Genomic DNA, 21116 nt, shown 5'->3' with positions numbered 1-21116 from the left:
ATATAGGGCTACTCTCTTTTTTGGAAATCCTCTCAGCTACACTGAAAGCATGTTGCTTTCCATTTCCCTTTGATATAATGATATTGTTTGCACTTGAGCACGTGGAGAAGACTTTGTTGATCAACCAGTAACTTGTTAAAAGGGACCTGCTCTGGTGCCAATGCCCCTGCCTGGAAGGCTTGCCAGTAACTGAAATGTGAGACAATCTGATGACAAACAAGACTGTGACACTTGGGGCAAACGATTTTTGCTTATTCTGTTATAAGTTTTAAAATCTATCTACTATATATATATGTTCTATTCTGGTAACTATATATATATGTACTCCTGGTTTTTATTTTCCCCAATTTCCATCTATAAATTTCTACATGGGAATCATTCTATCACCTCAAACTCATCACTTCCATCCTTTTTGGAGAATTTTCTCCTATTTGGCTCCCAGTTCTTAACTCTGGCAATACAAAAGCATTGGACGGGTGAGGGGGGACAGCTGGAGAGGTGGAAAAACGACAAGAGAAAGGTGCGTTTTTATTTGAAGTCTGTGATTTGCATTCCTTTCTTTGTCCAAAATGCAGACAGCTGTGAAGGAGTAGGCACATAGATCCCTTAGGGAGTTAACGTAAGCAATGGAAGGAAAGAGTGGGATCAGGTCCATGTGAAGCAAATTACACCTGAGCTCCGTAAACTTGCCATCTGTCCAAGTCGACCGGAGCTGCCAAGAGGATTCCTGAAGTGCAGGATGATAATGAATTGAAAATGTACCTTGGGCTTTGCCTTGACTCAAGAAAACTAAAGTCATACTTTGAAATCTGCTTGGTCTGTGCAAAGAGAAGCCTGCCCTGCAGTCAGCCCCTGGCCTTGTTCTGACTGATGATATTGAGCTTTTCCATAGTCTCTTTCCACAGATGTAGTTGATTTGATTCCTGTGTATTCCATCTGGCACGGTCCACGTGTATAGTGGCCGTTCATGTTGGTGAAAAAAGGTATTAGCAATGAAGAAGTCATTGGTCTTGCAAAATTCTATCATGCGATCTCCGGCATTGTTTCTATCATCAAGGCCATATTTTCCAACTGCGGATCTTCTTTGTTTTCAACTTTTGCATTTTAATCATCAGTAATTATCAGTGCATCCTGAGTGCATGTTCGATCAATTTCAGACTGCAGAAGTTGGTAAAAATCCTCAATTTCTCCATCTTTGGCCTTAGTGGTTGCTCCATAAATTTGAATAATAGTCCTATTAACTGGTCTTCCTTGTAGGCGTAAGGATATTATCGTATCACTGACAGTGTTATGCTTCAGGATAGATCTTGAAATGTTTTTTTTGACAACGAATGTAATGCCATTTCCCTTCAAGTTGTCATTCCTAGCGTAGTAGACCATATGATTGTCTGATTCAAAATGGCCAACACCAGTCCATTTCAGCTCACTAATGCTTAGGATATCCATGTTCATGCATTCCATTTCATTTTTGATGACTTCTAATTTTCCTAGATTCCTACTTCGTACATTCCACATTCCGATTATTAATGGATGTTTGCTGCTGTTTCTTCTCACTTTGAGTTGTGCCACATCAGCACATGAAGGTCCCGGAAGCTTTACTCCATCCATGTCATTAAGGTCAACTCTACTTTGAGGAGGCAGCTCTTCCCCAGTCGTCTTTTGAGTGCCTTCCAACCTGGAGGGCTCATCTTCCAGCAGTATATCAGACAATGTTCTGCTGCTATTCATAAGGTTTTCACTGGCTAAATCTTTTCAGAAGCAGACTGCCAGGTCCTTCTTCCTAGTCTGTCTTAGTCTGGAAGCTCAGCTGAAACCTGTCCACCTTGGGTGAACCCTGTTGGTATTTGAATACTGGTGGCATACCTTCCAGCATCACACCCACATGCAAGCCCCCATAGTACGACAAACTGACAGACACGTGGAGGCATAACATAATAGCAAGGTTCTAAGAACAAGAATTCCAAGATGACAAGGGAGAAACTGTGTCACCTTTTTATGACCTAGAATTTTTGCATAATCACAGGTCTACACAAATTCAAGGTGGGGGAACATAGACCATACCTCTCAATAGGAATAGTGTCAACATAACATTGTAAAAAGAATATGTGGAAAGGACTATAACAGCCATCTTTAGAAAATATAATCTGTCACATGACCCTAAGGATCATGGGAGTAGTTTACCTTCTGCCCCCATCCATAAGCCTCTTTCCTCAGAGACACAGGCCCTCCCCAGGCCCCCATGTCTATACCCTTTCCTTGCCTGAGATGCCTGTTGCTGTAAAATGCCTAGCCCTGAAACTGGGGAGAGTCAATCCCAACTTTATCTGCTATGGAATTACTGGTCTCCATGAGGGATTTCAATGAAAAACAAATTTCAGAAGTAACTGACAATGAAGTATGGTGACTGGAGATTTAACACTTGCCAAGATTTGCATTTTTTAAAATAAAAGCCTGTTAACACAAACAAGTTTCCCTTTGGTAAAAGGAGAGGAAGAAAAGTTTGAACTAACACTCCTCTCCCACTTTCCCTCAGATCAACAGAGCAAGGGCATATAAATCTGCCAATCCACTGTTTATCTGCAACAACAAAGTAAAAATCTCTAATTCTAAACAACAAAGCTTTGGGGAGACACAGTTCCTATGTGGTGCTGTGAGAAAGTTGGCCTGTATTTCCCCCCTTCCTAAATCCTTCACCTGCAAATAGTCTGTTCTGCTTCCCACACCATGTCCCTGTCCACCCTGGAAATGTTCTCTTCTGAGGACACCTGCTTGATCCTGGCAGCCAGGCAGATGCTGGTTCTCTGTTTCTTTACCCAGAGCTAAGCCTCTCTGACACTTCTGCCCAAGATGACTAAAGCCTGACTCCAGCTTTAGGTGTGAACCACACTCCTCCAGTGTTCTCTGCCCACCCAACCTCGATACTAGATGTCTGAGCAAATCCCTGAGAGCTAAACACAGTCCACCCTGACACCCCCCACTATTTCCACCACCACACTCCCACCACCATTCCCTCCACTTAAATCATCTAAAAATATAGGCCCACAAGATCAAAGAGCCATCTGGTTGACCTCTCTCATCGAGATAAACAAGACTGACAGTGAAATATTCTGGTTCCTTTCTGTTTAATCACGCTATCATTATTCCAATAGGATTGTTTTTTATTTGTTTCTCCTACCAAAATAAATACATTTTAATTGTATGTAAGTTGAATCAATTTTAACAGCTGGTCTAGGAACCCAATTCATACATTGAATTTTTTCCTCTGAGGAAAAAGTGTTTAGCAATTGCTTATACATATCAGCTCAGCTACGTTTAAGGTATTGTCCTTGGTGAACCTAACTTTCCAAATAGCCGTTTAAAAACTTCTGGAACTTAACCCATTTTTAAGAGAGGGACTTCCTGCACTTGATTGCTATAAAGAAATTAATCCAGAAAGGTTTAACGGATTGCAGGAGGATAAGTTTATATATGGGCAAATGCTAACAGATGAAAATATAATTAGTATTAGGACCAATTTCTTCAAGCCTTTATAAATACACTATGTACAGCCATTAGTGCTTAAAGCAAAACACCTGTCAATTATTCATAAGTCTTTCCAAGCCTGAGAAAATATTTCACAATAAAAAGACACTACACACTGAGATTCAGAGCAGGGTTCTTAACCCCATTCAATCTAAATTGTCTAAGAGTGTCTCCCAAAGATTACTCATCACACTTATGTATCTGCCGCTATCATTAATAGTTCATTATTCTTTCCACTGTAGGTTTGGTAATACAAATTTCATTACCACATAAGCCCATTTGGATTCTGATACAATCGAGAAATGTATTAAATTCATAATAAAGTGGTTATTTGGGGTCAGGATGACGATAAAGCATCAGTTCGTATTTGTTGAATAGTTAATAATCTCTGCAAGGAGGGCTCAGAGAAATATATTAAAATTCTCCTGTATTTTTATATTCGGGAGATTTTGGCTATTTTAAGTTTTGCCTGAGTCGGATATCATTTTTGTAACCCTAAAACATACCAACGCTGTCTGATGTTCCTATAAATCTTCATGCAGTGCTAGTAGGAACAATTATAAAAAAGAGAAATAACATAGTTACAACTAAGGGGAAGACTGTACTTTTCCCTGTGGGTCCTGTTGCTTCAGTTTTCTACGAGACATCCATCTTATGTGGCAAGCAGATGTAGACACCTGTCAAAAGGAGCCAGTTTCTTGCTATAGTTGTCCCTTGGTATCTGTGAGGGATTTGTTCCAGGACCCCTGCAGGTACAAAAATTCAGGATGCTCAAATCCCTTACATAAAATGGCATCGTATTTGCATATAACCTATGCACATCCTCCTATATACTTTAAATCATTTCTAGATTACTTGTAATACCTAATTCAATGTAAATACTATGCAGATAGTTGTTATACTGTATTGTTTAAAGAATAATGACAAGATATGAAGCGAATGCTGAAAACGAGTGTCGGAGAGAGACTGAGGATCTGTGAGATGGCAGGAGGCTACAGCAGGGGATGCCTACCCATCACTTCATCTGCGTGGATTCAGGGAAGTGCTCCATGCACAGGAAATTCAAGTTTTGCTTTTTGGAACTTTCTTTTTTTTTTTTCCGAATATTTTCAATCCGCGGTTGGTTGAATCCATGGATGCAGAACTCACGGATATGGAGAGCTGATTGTAAATGTAATTCCAAAAACATAAACGATAGGCCTCATAATTTAATTTACTCTTATTCAAATGATATGATGTAATACCCCTGAGATAGCATGTAATCTTAAAATATGAAGAAACTGTATATTTGAATATTTTTTAAATGCCCATAATAATAAATATATTAAGTGTGAAGACAGATGTAGGTATATAACTAAAATTCAATTGGAAATCCAACTACTTTTCTCAAACTGGAGAAAGGGACTCCAGAAAGAGCAAAAAGGTTTCTTCTGAGGGGGAGAAATATTATCATTTTTCTTCTTATACCCTAAGGGTGATTGCACAGTCCAGGGTAAACAGTAGATGCGCAATAAAATAAAAATGAAAGAACTCATTTCTCTGATCATACCTTTGTGATTTTGTTTGCTTTCAGTTTTTTGTTCATTTTTTAGGGGGTACAGGGGAAGGATGTGATAGAGGGAAGATGATAGGCAAATTAGAAAAGATCTCCAGGGTTAAAAAACTCAGTGAATGGAGGAGCCCCCAAGACTACGGCCCCCAGACACCCTGCTAACTTAGAACTGAAGCCACTCCCAAAGTTCATCTTTCAGCCAAAGATTAGACAGGCCTATAAAATAAACACTAACACACGTGAGGACCATGCTTCTTAGTTCAACCAAGTATACAAGACCAAATGAGCAACACCTGCCCAAAAGCAATGATGAGAAGGCAAGAAGGGACAGGAAAACTGGACAAATGGACACAGGGAACACAGGGTGGAAAGGGGAAGAGTGCTGACACATTGCAGGATTGCAACCAATGTCACAAAACAATTTGTGTATAAATTTTTGAATGAGAAGCTAATATGTGCTATAAACTTTCACCTAAAGCACAATCATTTAAAAAACAAAAAACCCAGTCAAGAATCTAGAAATGAATAATCACAAGAGTGAACTGAAGGGACAGGGCAGATGAGGACCTGTCCTAGCCACACCCAATCTTGACAGATTTCTCTCTCACTTGGGAGAAACCAGAATAAAAACAGGAGTAAAGACCCTTAAGAAAATTCTAATTTCCCCTTCCCCAGTCAGAGAAAAAGGTAACCTTCTACCTTATCCCCTTCAAAAGAATGAAGTGGGCACACCTTCCACGTTGCTTGTCTTTGAAAGCAGAACTACTTACGCTGATTTGCATACAATAATTATTTAATTAACATGGTTCTCAGCTAAACGGTCCTTTTGACCCTTAACAAGCTGAAAATTATATAAGATTTCCCTTCAAAGGGAAATAAATTTTTCCCAAATAGGATCTTGTTGCTTTCAACAGAACACAGGGAGCGCAATTTTCCACACGGCTTCTGCATTGAGATTTAAACTGGTTCCATGAGAAGGAAGGAGAAATCCTTTTTGTGTATAAGCTCATAACAACTGAAATCTCAGATGTATCTATCAGTGAAAACCCACAATTTTTTAAATTTAAGCTTATCCTTAAAGTCAATAGTGTTAGCAAAAATTCTTAAAAGTAGCAAGAATAAAAAGAAAGAAAGAAAAGCTGTATGTTTCCCACAGAGGTGGAAGTTAGCTTTAAAATAAAATACAGTATTTAGGGTTACAAACGCTTTACTTAACAGGCAAGCAGAAATGTATCAAAATTTAAGGCTTATGGTACATTAAGAATTTTCCCTATGGTTCAGGAAGAAAAATCCACACCAACCAAGTAATCTATGAATAAAGAGAATTTCGAAAAATCAACTTAATGGACTAGATCATGTTTCAAATCCAAAAGAGCTTCTTTTGCTCTGGTCCCATAATGACTCACACGTCAAAAGGACAAAGTGAGCTGATGTAGTACATGAGCCTGAAAACACGCAGCATTCCTGCAGGGCAGCAGATGAAGAGTATGGACCAGCCTGCAACCCACTCACCAGATGTCTGACTTTGTATCGTAGCCTTGGTGCTTCAGAGCCTCCGGACTCATGTAATGGGGAGTTCCAGTTAAAGTTGTTGCCAGGTCACAGGGTCCCATCAGGAGTCGAGAAACTCCGAAATCCCCTCAAAATAATAATTAGTTTGTATGAGAACTTTCAAATAACAGAAATCAGCACTGGAAATGAACAACTGTCTAATTTGATCATTTTAATATGCAATGATTCATACCATGTTAAAGGAAAACAAGAGAAAAATTATGTATTTTAAATTATGCAATGCTGGTGAATGCTTTAAAACATAAGCCTTATAGAATGAGGAAGGCCATGAGCCAGGCAAATGAATTATGTAAGCTAAGATTTTTTATACAGATCTAGAAAACTTCAAACAAAAAGCTATTTCCAGTTTGAATAACAGCAAACAGAATGATTCTGGAAGGAATGGCTTTGAAGGCAGGTACTGTATTTTGAAAGGGAATAGTTTGTTCTTAATTACAATAAAGAAATTTTTAAAAATAAAAGACCTGAAACTTTTCAAGAATACAACTATAAAAATTTGAACCCATCAGCTTCTCTATTTTTGCCTAATATAATTCATGCGTTTTTGTCTTTCCTCCCTACGAGCACCCTACATTAAGATTAATCGATTCAATAGCTAACTGTTATGAGTGGGGCTACAGTTGTGAAGAAGAACTAAAGGTTAATAAAGCTATTACATCAACATTTTAATTATCTATGGTAACTGCCTATTGCTTGTGATAAAATAAGCAAGAAACTTGTAGTAATGATTCAAACCAGTAAACGGCCTACTTGCAATGTGCTTGGCATAGAGTAGGAACTCAAAATATATTTGTTGAATGAATAAATTTACGTAGAATCTACCAAATATTCAGCAAACGTTTTATCCCTCAATTTATACCAGATAATCTGGAGCAAAATAACATTTTTTAATTGGACACAGCCTGGTAAGAGCAAAAATTTGAGAAGTTTAAATCAACCAGTGATTAGTACTTCTAGATACCATATACTTCAACTTGATATACTGATAGCATTTAGAATAGATTCTTCCATGTGTTTGGGATAATAGAAAAAAAAATCTTACCAATTTTAAGTAGGTTATTTTTCAGAAATATATTCTTTGATTTCAAGTCTCGATGGAGTATCCTCCTACAAAAGGCAAAAAATGGATATGCAGTTTTATGCAAAATATAAAACTTTTAAATCCAAAAGTAAATAATATATATGGTTGTATACTCTGTCCTACAGGGTCACTATGAGTCGGAATCGACTCGACGGCACTGGGTTTTTTTTTTATGTAAAGTGATACACACAAAAATATGTATTCCCATAGGTATATCTTTTGAATGTTTAAAATTACAAAGACACAATATTTTCTAGTTTCTCTGGGGAAATAGGAGTTGAATAACGGCTTTAAAGGGAGAGGAACATGTAGTTGGAAAAAGGGCAATGTGCTTTTAACTACTTCAACAGGCCAAATTTTATCGTGTTTTCGTAGCATGATCTACATAGCACCACATTCAGTAACCATACACACAACTGCTCCACCAGTTCTCATCAAAGGCTATAATATGTTCTTACCCAAATGTTGAGGTTTTGTATATTTATGGAAACAATAATGCTGATGATGATATTTAATAACAGATAACATTTATTGAGTTTTACTATATATAAGTCAGGCACTTAAATTATGTGAGCTAAGACTTACTTCTGAAATTATGGAGAACTAGGTAATCTGAAAACCCTTGCCTAAAAAATGCCTTAAAATGTTGAATAAAGTATACAAATATCACACCAAATCTCCCTTCTTCCACGGTTGTATAGAGAATACTCTAAAATTTACACAATGTAAAATCTGAATAATTTTTTTTTTATAAAATAGCTCTTTGAATATATCAGAGATCAGCTAAGGTAATTAAGACAGTCAGGTCTTAAGGAGCCAGGATCCTGGAGAGAAAGGAAATGTACTGAGATGAGCCAAACATTTCCTATTGTGTTTTCCTCTCAGGACTTTTAGAATAAGCCGAATGCTGTGGCCTAGAGTTTGTGGCAGGTTCCACTGCGACTGGGAGACAAAAATGTAGTTCAGGGCTAATTGACTAGCCAGGATTTGAGGGTAAAATTTTCCAGAGAAAAGAGAACCAAAGAGGAATGAGTCTGATATTCCGTACGGTTTTTACCCGAGGCACTTGATGAATCCTAGGCTATTCAGGGGCAAGAAAATAGCTATCAAGAGGCTAAAATACTAAGCTGAGCTTTCAGTAGATTCACTGGAGAAACTAAACTTAGAATTCAGGGCTCACCAAGAGGAGGTAACTAAAATAACTAAAGCCCTCAGCTGAAAATTCCGAAGGATTACTTCTTTGAAATAAAGGCAAACTGGAAATAGACCAAGCCTGAAACTTCATCGTAAACTACCTCAGTCTCTGATTGGATCTGCCCCTACTATAATTACTGGCCAGAAAAAAAATTTTTTTTAATTATCTTCACAGGAAGATAATATTATCCAAAGTCTCTATAATTTTTCATATATAATACCCAGAATTCAATGAAAAACTACCAGGCATGCTGTATTAGTTTCTTTGGGCTGCCATGTAACAAAGAACCACAAATTGGGTGACTTAAAACAACAAAAACTTATTCTTCACAGTCTTGGAGGTTAGAAGTCCAAATTCAAGGTGATGACAGGGCCATGTTTTCTGTGAAGACTCTAGGGGAATATCCTTCTTTGTCTCTTCTGGCTTTTGGTAGCCTTAGATGTTCCTTGGCTTGTGGTAGCATAACTCTCATCTCTGCCTCTATCTTCACATGGCCATCTTCCCTGCGTATCTTTCTATGTTTCTCCTCCTCTTTTTATAAAGACAAGTCATACTGAATTAGGGCCCACCCTACTTCAGTATGACTTCATGTTAACTAATTACATCTGCAAAGACACTATTTCCAAATACAGTCACATTCACCATACCGGTTGTTAAGATTTCAATATATTTGGGGATACAATTTAACCTATACCACATGCCAGGAGACAAGACCAAATGACCAAAAATTAAGAGAAAACAAATTCACAGCTGATCTCCTATTGGAATTACTGGGTAAGGCTTAAAAATAACAGTGATTGCTATGTTAAAGAAAACAAATGACAAAATGGAGAATGTCATCAGAGAACCTGGTACTAAATAGAGTTTTTAAAGGCTCAGATGGAAATTCTAGAAAGAAAAAAAAATTACTAAAATTAAGAATTCAGTAGGTACTTTTGGAAGTAAGTTAAACAAAGCAGAGGGAGGATTTAGAAACTGAAATATTGGTTAGTTTCAGACTTGCTCTATCAGAATGATTAATATTCAGACTAAAGTACAAAAGTATCAAAAAGAGTATAAGAGATATCCGAAACATGGTTAAAAAGTCCTAACATATTTATAAATGGAATCCTAGATGGAGCTCATGGATTGGGAAATACAAGGAGAAAGTACAACATATATCTAATCAGCACTTTGAAAGGAGAGAAGAGAATACAGGAGAGATAAAATTCAAAAAAAAAGAAAGAAAATAACTAGAAATTTTTAGAATTTAGGAAGACATGAATTTTCACGTCCAAGTAAAACAAACCCCAAGCAGAATAAATAAATAAATAAAGCCATAACTAGAAATAACTCCCTACTACTGAAGTACACCAAGAAGAATGAAAGTATATTAAGGACTAGAAGAAAAGAGACTACCGTAATAAGAATGACAATTAGACAGAAAGCAGAATTCTTAATGTCAATAACAGAATCCATAAAACAGTGGGATAATATTTTTCAAAGTGTTAGACAAAATATCTGCCAACATGGAATTTAATACCCAGCTAAACTACTATACAAGAACAGGGACAAAACAAAGACATTTTCAAACAACCAAAAACCTGTGAGTATTTATCATTCACGTAACTTCACTGAAGGAACTTCACTGAAGGGACTTCTAAAGGATTTATTTCAGGGAGGATGAAAATGGCCACAGAAGAAAAGCCTGGGGTGCAAGAAGACGGGTCAGAAGAGAGACTGGTAAATATGAGGAAATCTAAGCAAATGCTGTATAATCCAATAATCATAACTTCTAATCTGTTGAGTATGAGAAGAAAGTAGAACTAAAATCCAGAACAACAATAATATAAAAAGGAAGGAAGGAAGTAACTGGAGTTAAATTCTTTGTGATGTTCAAGGGTAGATATTATCTTCAAACTTCATTAATTCAAGTATACATTTAATAATTTAAGAGTAAGTATTAAAACAATAGAATATGTACAATTTTCAAGCTAGTAGAAGAAAAAGAAGGATAACTAAAACCCGTCCAATCCAAAGAAATTTGAGAAAAGAGAAAAAGTGTTTTTTAAAAAGCAGAGTAAATAAAAAGAACAAAACAAGATGGTAGAAATATATGCAACACATTGCTAATCACAACGGACTAAACACATCTTAGTTAAGACATAAAAGCTGACAGATTTTTTTTTTTTTTTAATGTTATAAACAGCACACTTAAAACATAAGAACACATAAAGGCCAAAAGTGGGAGGATGGAAAAAGATACACTAGGCAAAACAAAGCCAGCAAAAGCAATATAAGTTAGAGTTAAAAAGTATCACTACATAATGAATACATCAATCTTTTATTGAGACCATTTTAAAATTCCATACTTGTATACTCAGCCTTAGGCATATAATTAAAAAATTGATATTAATAGAAATTTAAGGAGAAATTGATCAACCACAATTATAGTGGGAAATTTAACATACTTTGCTCAGTAATTAATAGACTCAGTAGGCAAAAAAGTTAGTAAAGATTCGAGCAGCACAATTATAGATTTGAAAAATACAATTAGCTTGAGCTAATGCCCAGAAATTGAATTTTATATCCAACAATTAAGAAATGCATGTTCTTTCATGCATACCTGAAGTTTTCAAAAATTGACAATGAACTAATATATAAAGCAAGCCTGAACAGATGCCAAAGAATCAGTGTCATACAGTACACACATTCTCTGGCCTCAAAAAAATTCAATTATAATCCTATAAAGTGCTTAGACCAGGGCCAGACACTAGGAGTGAGTGATCAGATGGACAAATCCTTCTGATAAGAGAAATATACAGAAAACAACTAAATTAAAAGAAATATACAGAAAACAACTAAATTAGCAGATACATAATATGACACCGGCTAGTTTTTTTTTTAGTGATTAATGCTACAAAACACAATGATGGAAAGCAAGAGATTAGAGGCTAACCAGGGTTGAGGAGATGCTAGTTTAGATCAGATGGTCAGGGAAGGACTTTGATAAAATGAGACTAGAGCAGGGACATGAATGAAGAGAGGGAATGAGCCATTGTTGTGTTTGTTATTGTTACCCCTCACATTGCCATTGTTATTCTTATCACCAATATATCAAAAAGGAAGAGTTGTGAGAATATCTAGCAAAGACGAATGTTGAACAGTGAACAACAGAGCAGCTGAGTCACGCAGATTACCTCAAGAGAAACAGAGTAAGACGGGAACTGTTGGGAGTGGTTTAAACCATGTCATCTTGCCTCTCACTTTCCCACACTCTATTCCCCATTCAAGATTGTCTTTCGACTCCTACTGCTGGCTGAATGAAGGACAGCTTGGCATTTGGATTCCTCTACTTCCAGCCTCCTTTTCCACCTATTCACACACATCTGTAAGAAATACCTCAAAGAGGATTTTTTTCCAGTTGGTGAATTTCTTCAGACAAAAAATCTAACGAAGGAATAGACATTCAGTTATGCATTCAGTGTAACTTCTAATAGGAAAAAAATTTCAAAAACATTACATGCCAAGAAAATCTAGTCCAAGAAATTGTCACACCTCTTTGTAGCCAAATTGTGTTACTTGCTTGATCTTAAATACATCACACATTTTTCCTCTATGTCACTGCTCATACTAAAATATCATCCCTGTGTTTCAGAATCTTATCTGTCCTTCAGGATTGTATTAGATACAAACCTCATGTACACCTCCTCAGATTCCTTGATTGCCTCCTTCCTTCCCAAAATACTGCCCATCTCCTGTACTTGGGGCCAGTCAAGGACTTCCTGGGTATGCCGAGCCCTCTAGGATCGACTTGACAGCAACAGAACACTAGGATGAAACACCAGGAGCTACATCATACAACCTGAAAGTGTAAGGGAGTTAACTGCCTTGGTGTGAACCAATGAGAGATGAGGTAAAAAGATGCTGGGCAGATAAATTCTCCCTCCTTCCTCTCTTTGAGGATTTTCCCTTGCAATCCATTTAGAAAAGCCCATACAACGTGCATATACCCCTGCAAGCAACCCCCTATTATTTCTCCCATGCTCCTTGTGAAATGGTGGCCAGCATAATAACACACAACCTTACATTGCCTCACATCCTTACCTCACTCTCACCACCAGGGTCTACACCTCCCAAGGAAGGAGTCAGCTTTTTAATCATTGCACTAGGCTCTGTTTCCTAGAGGCCTACGCTCAGACTAGGATCTTTCTCTATCATCTTCTCCTAATTCCTAAGCATCATCCCTACTACCATTGAGAAGTTAGACATGCTCTCCTACTTCTCTGAGTTTCTAGTTCTTGTTTTAATAGCATATTCTAAAATTGGCTAATCATTCTTGCAAATTATAAACTCTAGAAGGTCCACATCTTACTTGCCCGTATTATTACCTGCAATACCTTAGACTTTTAAGCTTGGTTAGTTTAACTTGATGGAACCCTTAGATTTATATGTGCCTGAACTTCTCAAACTATTTTTTATACACATCTTTCTAAAATGGACTATATAGTTCCCTGATTTCACAAAGGATATTGTTAATGATTCATAATTATAACAGACCTCAATTTCTGTGGTGTGTCTGATCACTGGACCTAACTAGAAGACTCCAGTCTGGGAGCAGAATTCTTGAGACTCAGGCTCAGAACTTAAAAAACTTCAATGGCTTGACACTGCTTCCAGAATAAAGTTTAAAATTCCCGACATGGCCTTATCAGGAACCGCGCAATCTGGACCTGCCAATGCCTCCAGCAGCCTCAGCAAAAACTCTGGCCTGTCAGATTCATCTTTTCCTCTCCTACATAGCTCCTTGCTCACAGTAGATGCTCAAATGTATGTTGACTTTAAAAACACTACCCTGGGCACAGGAGCCCTGGTGGTGCAGTGGTTAAGTGCTTGACTGCCCTGATTCAGACTTCTAACCTCATGAACTGTGAGAAAATAAATTACTGTTTGTTAAAGCCACCCACTTGTGGTATTTGTTACAGCAGCACTAGATAACTAAGACAGTGCCCCAGGCCTTTTCTTTCCTCCACTGTGAAAGTACCAAAACCAGAAAGATCAGCAGCCCGCAGACTCTCTATGGAGAGGCTGCTCTGTCCTTCATCTTAAGAAATCTAGGCTAACTGAACTCCGCCTCTTCAACAGGAATTGATTTTAGTGCTACATTCTTAGCGTAGCTTTTCATGAACTGTGAATATTCTCAGCTTTTAACATCGTTATTTATAAGCGTTTATGCCATATGCTATATAGAATATTACATACATATAAATAAACCAAATTAAGCACAGGAAAGCTCCAACGGAGTGAGTAAAATCCTTGTTTCTTGCGTACCCTCATTCTTTGCAGTTTTTCCAGGCAGTATTTACTTCCTCTGATGCTGCACTGAAATAATTTGCAAGCTATTTTGCAATGGAGGAGCCAAATCTAACCTCTTCACATAGACTGTTTCCAATGCAATCTCATCTCACATGAAAGCAATCTACATAATTTTCAAAATACATTTTAATATGGAGAATACAAGGAAAAAACTGGAATAATGCTTTGGACATAGTCCTGTTTTTATAGGCCACAGTTTAAAGCTGAATGAAACACTGTGGTAGACTGCCTTCTTGTTCCCAAATAATCACACCTGCTGTGCCCTGCAGTGAGCGCTTCCTTTGGGAGGAACAGGCATCCCCACCCCCCTGACACGGGGCCTGGTCGTGTGACTTGCTTTGGCCAATGGCATGTGGCGTTTGCCTTGTCTAGGCAGAAGCTTTAAAAGCCACTGAGGGTTCCTGCTAATTCTCTTACTTTTCCCTCTACCACGAGAAAACCATGTCCCCGACAGGAATTGCTCCTTCTGTTTGGGTTCTGGAATAAAAAGACACATAAAGCGCAACTGCAGCTGCCCCACAGCTGCCAACCTGCAATATGAGCAAGAAATTACTGTTCTTTTAAGCCACTGAGATTGGCAGGAGTAAGTTTTAATGCTACATTTAGTGAACTGTAAATATACCTGGCTTTTAACATCTTTATTTTTAAGTGTTCATGCCATATGCTAATAAATCACTCTTTTAGATTTAAATTGTTTTTAAAACATAATTAAGATAAATAAGCTTATTTTCTGAAGGAAACATATCTTGTAACTATACAAAATTAAATACTGAAAGTTAGCAGAAGTGAAAAGTAGATTATATATTTATGATCAGGAAGAAAATAGAGTATTTCTCCATATAAAACCTACTTTGAAGACTGGATCAAGATGGGGATCACCTGCTTTCTCCTCCCACCCAAAATTCCCCAGAAATATAAGAAAATTTTCAAGAGGAAGTTCCTAAGAGTGATAAAAAACAATAGCCATAATTTTATACATTGGCAGGAAACCCTGGTGGCGTAGTGGCTAAGTGCTACGGCTGTTAACCAAGAGGTCGGCAGTTTGAATCCGCCAGGCACTCCTTGGAAACTTTATGGGGCAGTTCTACTCTGTCCTGTAGGGTCGTTATGAGTCGGAATCGACTTGACAGCAAAGGTTTGGTTTTTTGGTGATGCGTTGGCAAGAATTTTTAGAAAGGCCCAGAAAGAATGCAGAAACTTAAACCTAAAACTTGCATAGAAGAATGCCGTCTCTGCATCCTTCCATCCGCAGTAGCAACCAACCAGCTCAATGATGTGCCTTATGTTACTTCTCACTTCCCCATCTCACTCTCTCTACTCACCGTATTCTGCTTCCTGAAATCACCTCCCAAATAGACCAGTCCTTGTTTCAGGGCTCTAATTTTGGAGGAACCTAAACTAAGGCAAATTCCGGTGTTTCCCCAAGCTCTAGAGCTTCACTTCTAACTTCCTCATGGGCTTGTTCCATAAAGAAAAAAAAAAAAATTCCATATTCTACAGAATTCTCAAACCTAGCATATTCACAATCGTTTCAGTACCACTGTTTCAAATCTGTCTTTCCATCCAATCTTGAATTCATCTTTGAACCTTTCCTTATATCTCACAAATCCACTTAATTGTTAAGTCCAGTCATTTCAACTTAAATTTATTCATATCGTTCTACATCCTGCTCACTGCTGCCACCTTGGTTTAGGTTTTACAACTTCACCTATGGGTATTATTAAAGGTTCCTAACCAAAAAACCAAACCAAACCCAGGGCTATCGAGTTGGTTCCGACTCATAGCGACCCTATAGGACAGAGTAGAACTGCCCCATAGAGTTTCCAAGGAGCGCCTGGTGGATTCGAACTGCCAACCCTTTGGTTAGCAGCCGTAGCACTTAGTCACTACACCACCAGGGTTTCTGACTGATAACCCAAGTTCCCCTCTGTCCACTCTATAATTCATCATCTGATCTTCCTGAAGCAAGACCTCACCATGTTATACCATTGCCATCAAGTCCGTTACAATTCACAGTGTTCCTATGGGACAGAGTAGGAGTGCTTCAGAGAGTTTCCAAGGCTATAATCTTTACAGAAGCAGACTGCCATATCTTTCTCCTGCAGAGCAACTGGTGGGTTCAAACCACCCACCTTCCAGTTAGCAGCCCAGCACTTAACCAATGCACCACCAGGGTTCCTTAGTGACATTATAGTTCCACTCAAAAACCTCCTGTGATGCCCAATGTCTACTCTACAAAATAAAACCAATCATAATTTGATCCCAACCTACCTTTCCCTACTCACAACTTTGTTCAAGAGTCTTCCCAATTGAACCACTCACCATTCACGCTAAAAGTACAATGTTTTCCCAACTCTGTGACTTTGCTCACTCTGTTCCCTAAACCTGGAAAGATCTGACTCATCTTTTACCATATTCAAAACCTACCTAGGGTCGAATGTCACTTCTTTCAAGAAGTCTTCGTCAATTTTCCAAAATAGAAGTTTATCTGCTCTCCTGTAACTACTAATTATATTTTTCTTGGCACCCTCATCAACTCTTTTAAACTAAAGTTTAACTTACATACGGTAAAGTGCATAAATCTTCCACTTGATGAATTTTTACGTATATATCACCCCTGTAAACCTCTACCCAGATCAAGATATAGAACACTTTCAGCATTCCAGACGGCTTCTTTGTGGCCTTGTTTTAGAACTTCATGTAAATGCAGTCATACAAGTGCACTCTTTTGCATCTGGCTTTTCTTTTACCCAACATTATATCTCTGAAATTCTTCCAGGTCATGTATATATCAGCTGTTGTTATTAGTTGCTGTTGAGTTGATTCCAACTCGTGGTAACCCCATGTATTACAGAACAGAACTGCTTCGTAGGGTTTTCTTGGCTGTAATCTTAAGGGAAGCCTATCCTCTGTGGTACTGCTGGTTAAATTCAAAGTGCCAACTTTTAGGTCAGAAGTTGAGTGCGAACTGTTTGTGCCATCTGTAGACCTTGTATATTAGTAGTATGTTTGTTTTCATTGCAGAGTAGTATTCCTCTGTATGACTATACCACAATTTTATCTAGCCATTCCGCTGTAGATGAACATTTTCCAATTTTTTGGCTATTAAAATATAGCCAAAATATGAACAATTTTGTGTATGTATTTTGTTGGACATGAGTACTCATTTCCACTCTCAAGAGCAGAATTACTGGGTCATAGGGTACCTCTTAGTAGATGCTGCCAAACATTTTTCCAAAGTGGTTATACCAATTTACATTCCCACCAGCAATGTAACAGAGTTGTAGTTGCTCTACATCTTTGTCAACACTTGGTATTGTCAGTTTCTTTAGCCCTCCTGGCTATGCCCTCCTTTCTACATAGAATTACAACCACTACCACTATTATTTATGTAGGACTTCACAATTTGAAGACTTCTTTCATGTATGCTATCCCAACTCATATTCCCTACAGCCCTATAAAGTAAGCAAAAAGAATCCCATTAGTATCCCTATTTTATAGATGGGGAAATGAAAACTCAGAGATCTTAAGCAGCATGTCCAAGAACATGAGGCTAGTAAGTAGTGGAGGCTGACCTAGACTTCAAGTTCTCTGTATCCACCATGGTACATAGATTATAGTTATTTGAGTGCATGATTTATTTCTGCTAGTTTACTAACAGCTTTTGGGGGTTAAAAAAAAAACAAACCCATTGCCATTGAGTCATCTCCAACTCATAGCAACCCTACAGGACAGAGTAGAACTGCCCCATAGGGTTTCCAAGGAGCGCTGGTGGATTCAAACTGCTGACCTTTTTTTGGTTAGCAGCCATAACACTCCATAGCTCTTAACCACTGTGCCATCAGTGGTTATTTTAATTTATCACGAACAAATGACTGAGTGAACCTGAATATAAAATTGAAATTTCTGTCTATACATAAAAATTTATATTAATTGGCTACAATAACATAATTAATAAGAGTCATCATCATTTGTTATCTGAATCATAAAGGATGGTATTTCAGGTCGACATACCACAAATATCCAAATAATTAGCCCCTTTTAATGACTTTTTTTTTAACACTCAATATTAAAAAAAAATTATTAGAGTTTTGACTGCTTTTCTTACGTGCGTCTCAGAAACAATGATAAACTTTTAAACCATCTACTAATAATTGTCTCCTTGAAAGGTCATTTTAAACTCATTTATTTTAACTATTATTAAGCAAAAACATCAATATCCTAGGCATTAGTGAGCTGAAATGGACTGGCACTGGCCATTCTGAATCAGACAATCATATGGTCTCCTATGCCAGGAATGAAAACTTGAAGAGGAACGGCGTTACACTCATCGTCAAAAAGAACATTTCAAGATCTATCCTGAAGTATAACGCTGTCAGGGATAGGATAATATCCATATGCCTATAAGGAAGACCAGTTAATACAACTATTATTCACATTTACACACCGACCACTAAGGCCAAAGATGAGAAAATTAAAGATTTTTATCAACTTCTGCAGTCTGAAATTGATCAAACATGCATTCAGGATCCATTGATGATTACTGGTGATCAGAATGCGGAAGTTGGAAACACAGAAGAAGGATCTGTAGTTGGAACACATGGCCTTGGTGATAGAAATGATGCTGGAGATTGCATGATAGAATTTTAGAAGACTAATGGATTTTTAACAACTTCTGCAGTCTGAAATTGATTGAACATGCAATTAGGATGCATTGATAATTACTGGTGATTGGAATGCAAAAGTTGGAAACAAAGAAGAAGGATCTGTAGTTGGAAAATATGGCCTTAGTGATAGAAATGATGCCAGAGACTGCATGATAGAATTTTGCAAGACCAATGACTTCTTCATTGCAAATACGTTTTTTTACCAACATAAATGGCAACTATACACATGGACCTTGCCAGATGGAAAACACAGGAATCAAATCGACTACATCTGTAGAAAGAGATGATGGAAAAGCTCAACATCATCCGTCAAAACAAGGCCAGGGGCCGGTTGCGGAACAGACCATCGATTGTTCATATGCAAGTTCAAGTTGAAACTGAAGAAAATTAGAACAAGTCCACAAGAGCCAAAGTATGACCTTGAGTATATCCCACCTGAATTTAGAGACCATCTCAAGAATAGATTTGATGCGCTGAACACCGATGACCAAAAACCAGAAGAGTTGTGGAATGACATCAAGGACATCATACACGAAGAGAGCAGGAGGTCATTAAAAAGATAAGAAACAAAGAAAGGACCAAAATGAATGTCTGAAGAGACTCTGAAACTTGCTCTTGAGTGTCGAATAGCTAAAGTGAAAGGAAAAAATGGTGAAATAAAAGGTTGAATAGAAGATTTCAAAGGGTGGCTCAAGAAGACAAAATAAAGTATAATAACATGTGCAAAGAGCTGGAGATAGAAAAACAAAAGCGAAGAACACACTCTGCATTTCTCAAGCTGAAAGAACTGAAGAAAAAATTCAAGCCTCGAGTTGCAATGGTGAAGGAATCTATGGGGAAAATATTAAATGGCTCAGGGAGCATCAAAAGAAGATGGAAGGAATACACATAGTCACTATACCAAAAAGACTTGGTTGACATTCAACCATTTCAAGAGGTAGCATATGATCAGGAACCGATGGTACTGAAGGAAGAAGTCCAAGCTGCGCCAAAGGCAATTGAGATGTTTCAACAAATGGATGCAGTGCTGGAAGTGCTCACTCGTCCACCCCAAGAAATTTGGAAGACAGTTACCTGGCCAACTGACTGGAAAAGATCCATATTTATGCCTATTCCCAAAAAAAGTGATCCATGAGAATGTAGAAATTATCAAACAATATCATTAATATCACATGCAAGCAAAATTTTGCTGAAGATCATTCAAAAGTGGCTGTAGCAGTATATCAACAGGGAACTGCCAGAAATTCAGGCCAGATTCTGTCTGAAGAGGACGTGGAACCAGGGATATCACTGCTGATGTCAGATGGATCTTGGCCGAAAGCAGAGAATACCAAAAAAATGTTTACCTGTGTTTTACTGACTATGCAAGGCATTCGACTGTGTGGATCAAAACAAATTATGGATAACATTGCGAAGAATGGGAATTCCAGAACACTTAATTGTGTTCATGAGGAACCTGTACATAGATCAAGAGGCAGTTGTTCAGACAGAACAAGGGGATACTGTGTGGTTTAAAGTCAGAAAAGGTCTGTGTCAGGGTTGTATTCTTTCACCATACCTATTCAAATAATCTGAGAAGATGGACTATATGAAGAAGAACGGGGCATCAGGACTGGTGGAAGACTCATTAACAACCTGCTTTATGTAGATGACACAATCTTTCTTGCTGAAAGTGAAGAGGAGTTAAAGCACTTACTGCTGAAGATAAAAGATCACAGTCCTCAGCAGGGATTGCACCTCAACGTAAAGAAAACAAAAATCCTCACAACTGGACCACTAAGCAACATCATGATAAATGGAGAAAATATTGACGTTGTCAAGGATTTCCATTTACTTGGATCCACAATTAACACCCATGGAAGCAGCAGTTAAGAAATCAAAAGACACATTGCATTGGGCAAATCTGCTGCAAAAGACCTCTTTAAAGTGTTGAAAAGCAAAGATGTCACCTTGAAGACTAAGATGCGCGTAATTCGAGCCATGGTATTTTCAATACCATCATATGCATGCGAAAGCTGGACAATGAATAAGGAAGACTGAAGAAGAATTGACACATTTCAATTGTGGTGTTGGCAAAGAATGTTGAATATACCATGGGCTGCCAAAAGAATGAACAAATCTGTTTTGGAAGAAGTACAACCAGAATGCTCCTTAGAAGCAAGGATGGCGAGA

General features: G+C 37.8%; 1 protein-coding gene across 4 annotated transcripts in view; it reads right to left on the bottom strand.

The window, feature by feature from the left end:
- The window catches only part of NEK11 (NIMA related kinase 11), a 369518-nt gene that overhangs the window by 260783 nt on the left and 87619 nt on the right, over positions 1–21116 (bottom strand). For 3 of the 4 annotated variants that reach the window (XM_010600488.2, XM_023540043.1, XM_023540045.1), the window contains exons 4-5: positions 7689–7753; positions 6587–6713 (exon numbers count right to left, since the gene is read on the bottom strand). The exons of the other annotated variant lie outside the window; for it this stretch is intronic. In XM_010600488.2, coding sequence (XP_010598790.1) covers positions 6587–6713; positions 7689–7753 — 192 coding nt within the window. The remainder of the gene's footprint in view (positions 1–6586; positions 6714–7688; positions 7754–21116) is intronic. 4 annotated transcript variants of the gene reach the window in all.

The sequence above is a fragment of the Loxodonta africana genome, chromosome 27, assembly GCF_030014295.1.
Source record: "Loxodonta africana isolate mLoxAfr1 chromosome 27, mLoxAfr1.hap2, whole genome shotgun sequence".
Taxonomy (NCBI): domain Eukaryota; kingdom Metazoa; phylum Chordata; class Mammalia; order Proboscidea; family Elephantidae; genus Loxodonta; species Loxodonta africana.
Note: the sequence above shows the minus strand (reverse complement) of the source record. Positions and strands in the feature narration are given on the sequence as shown.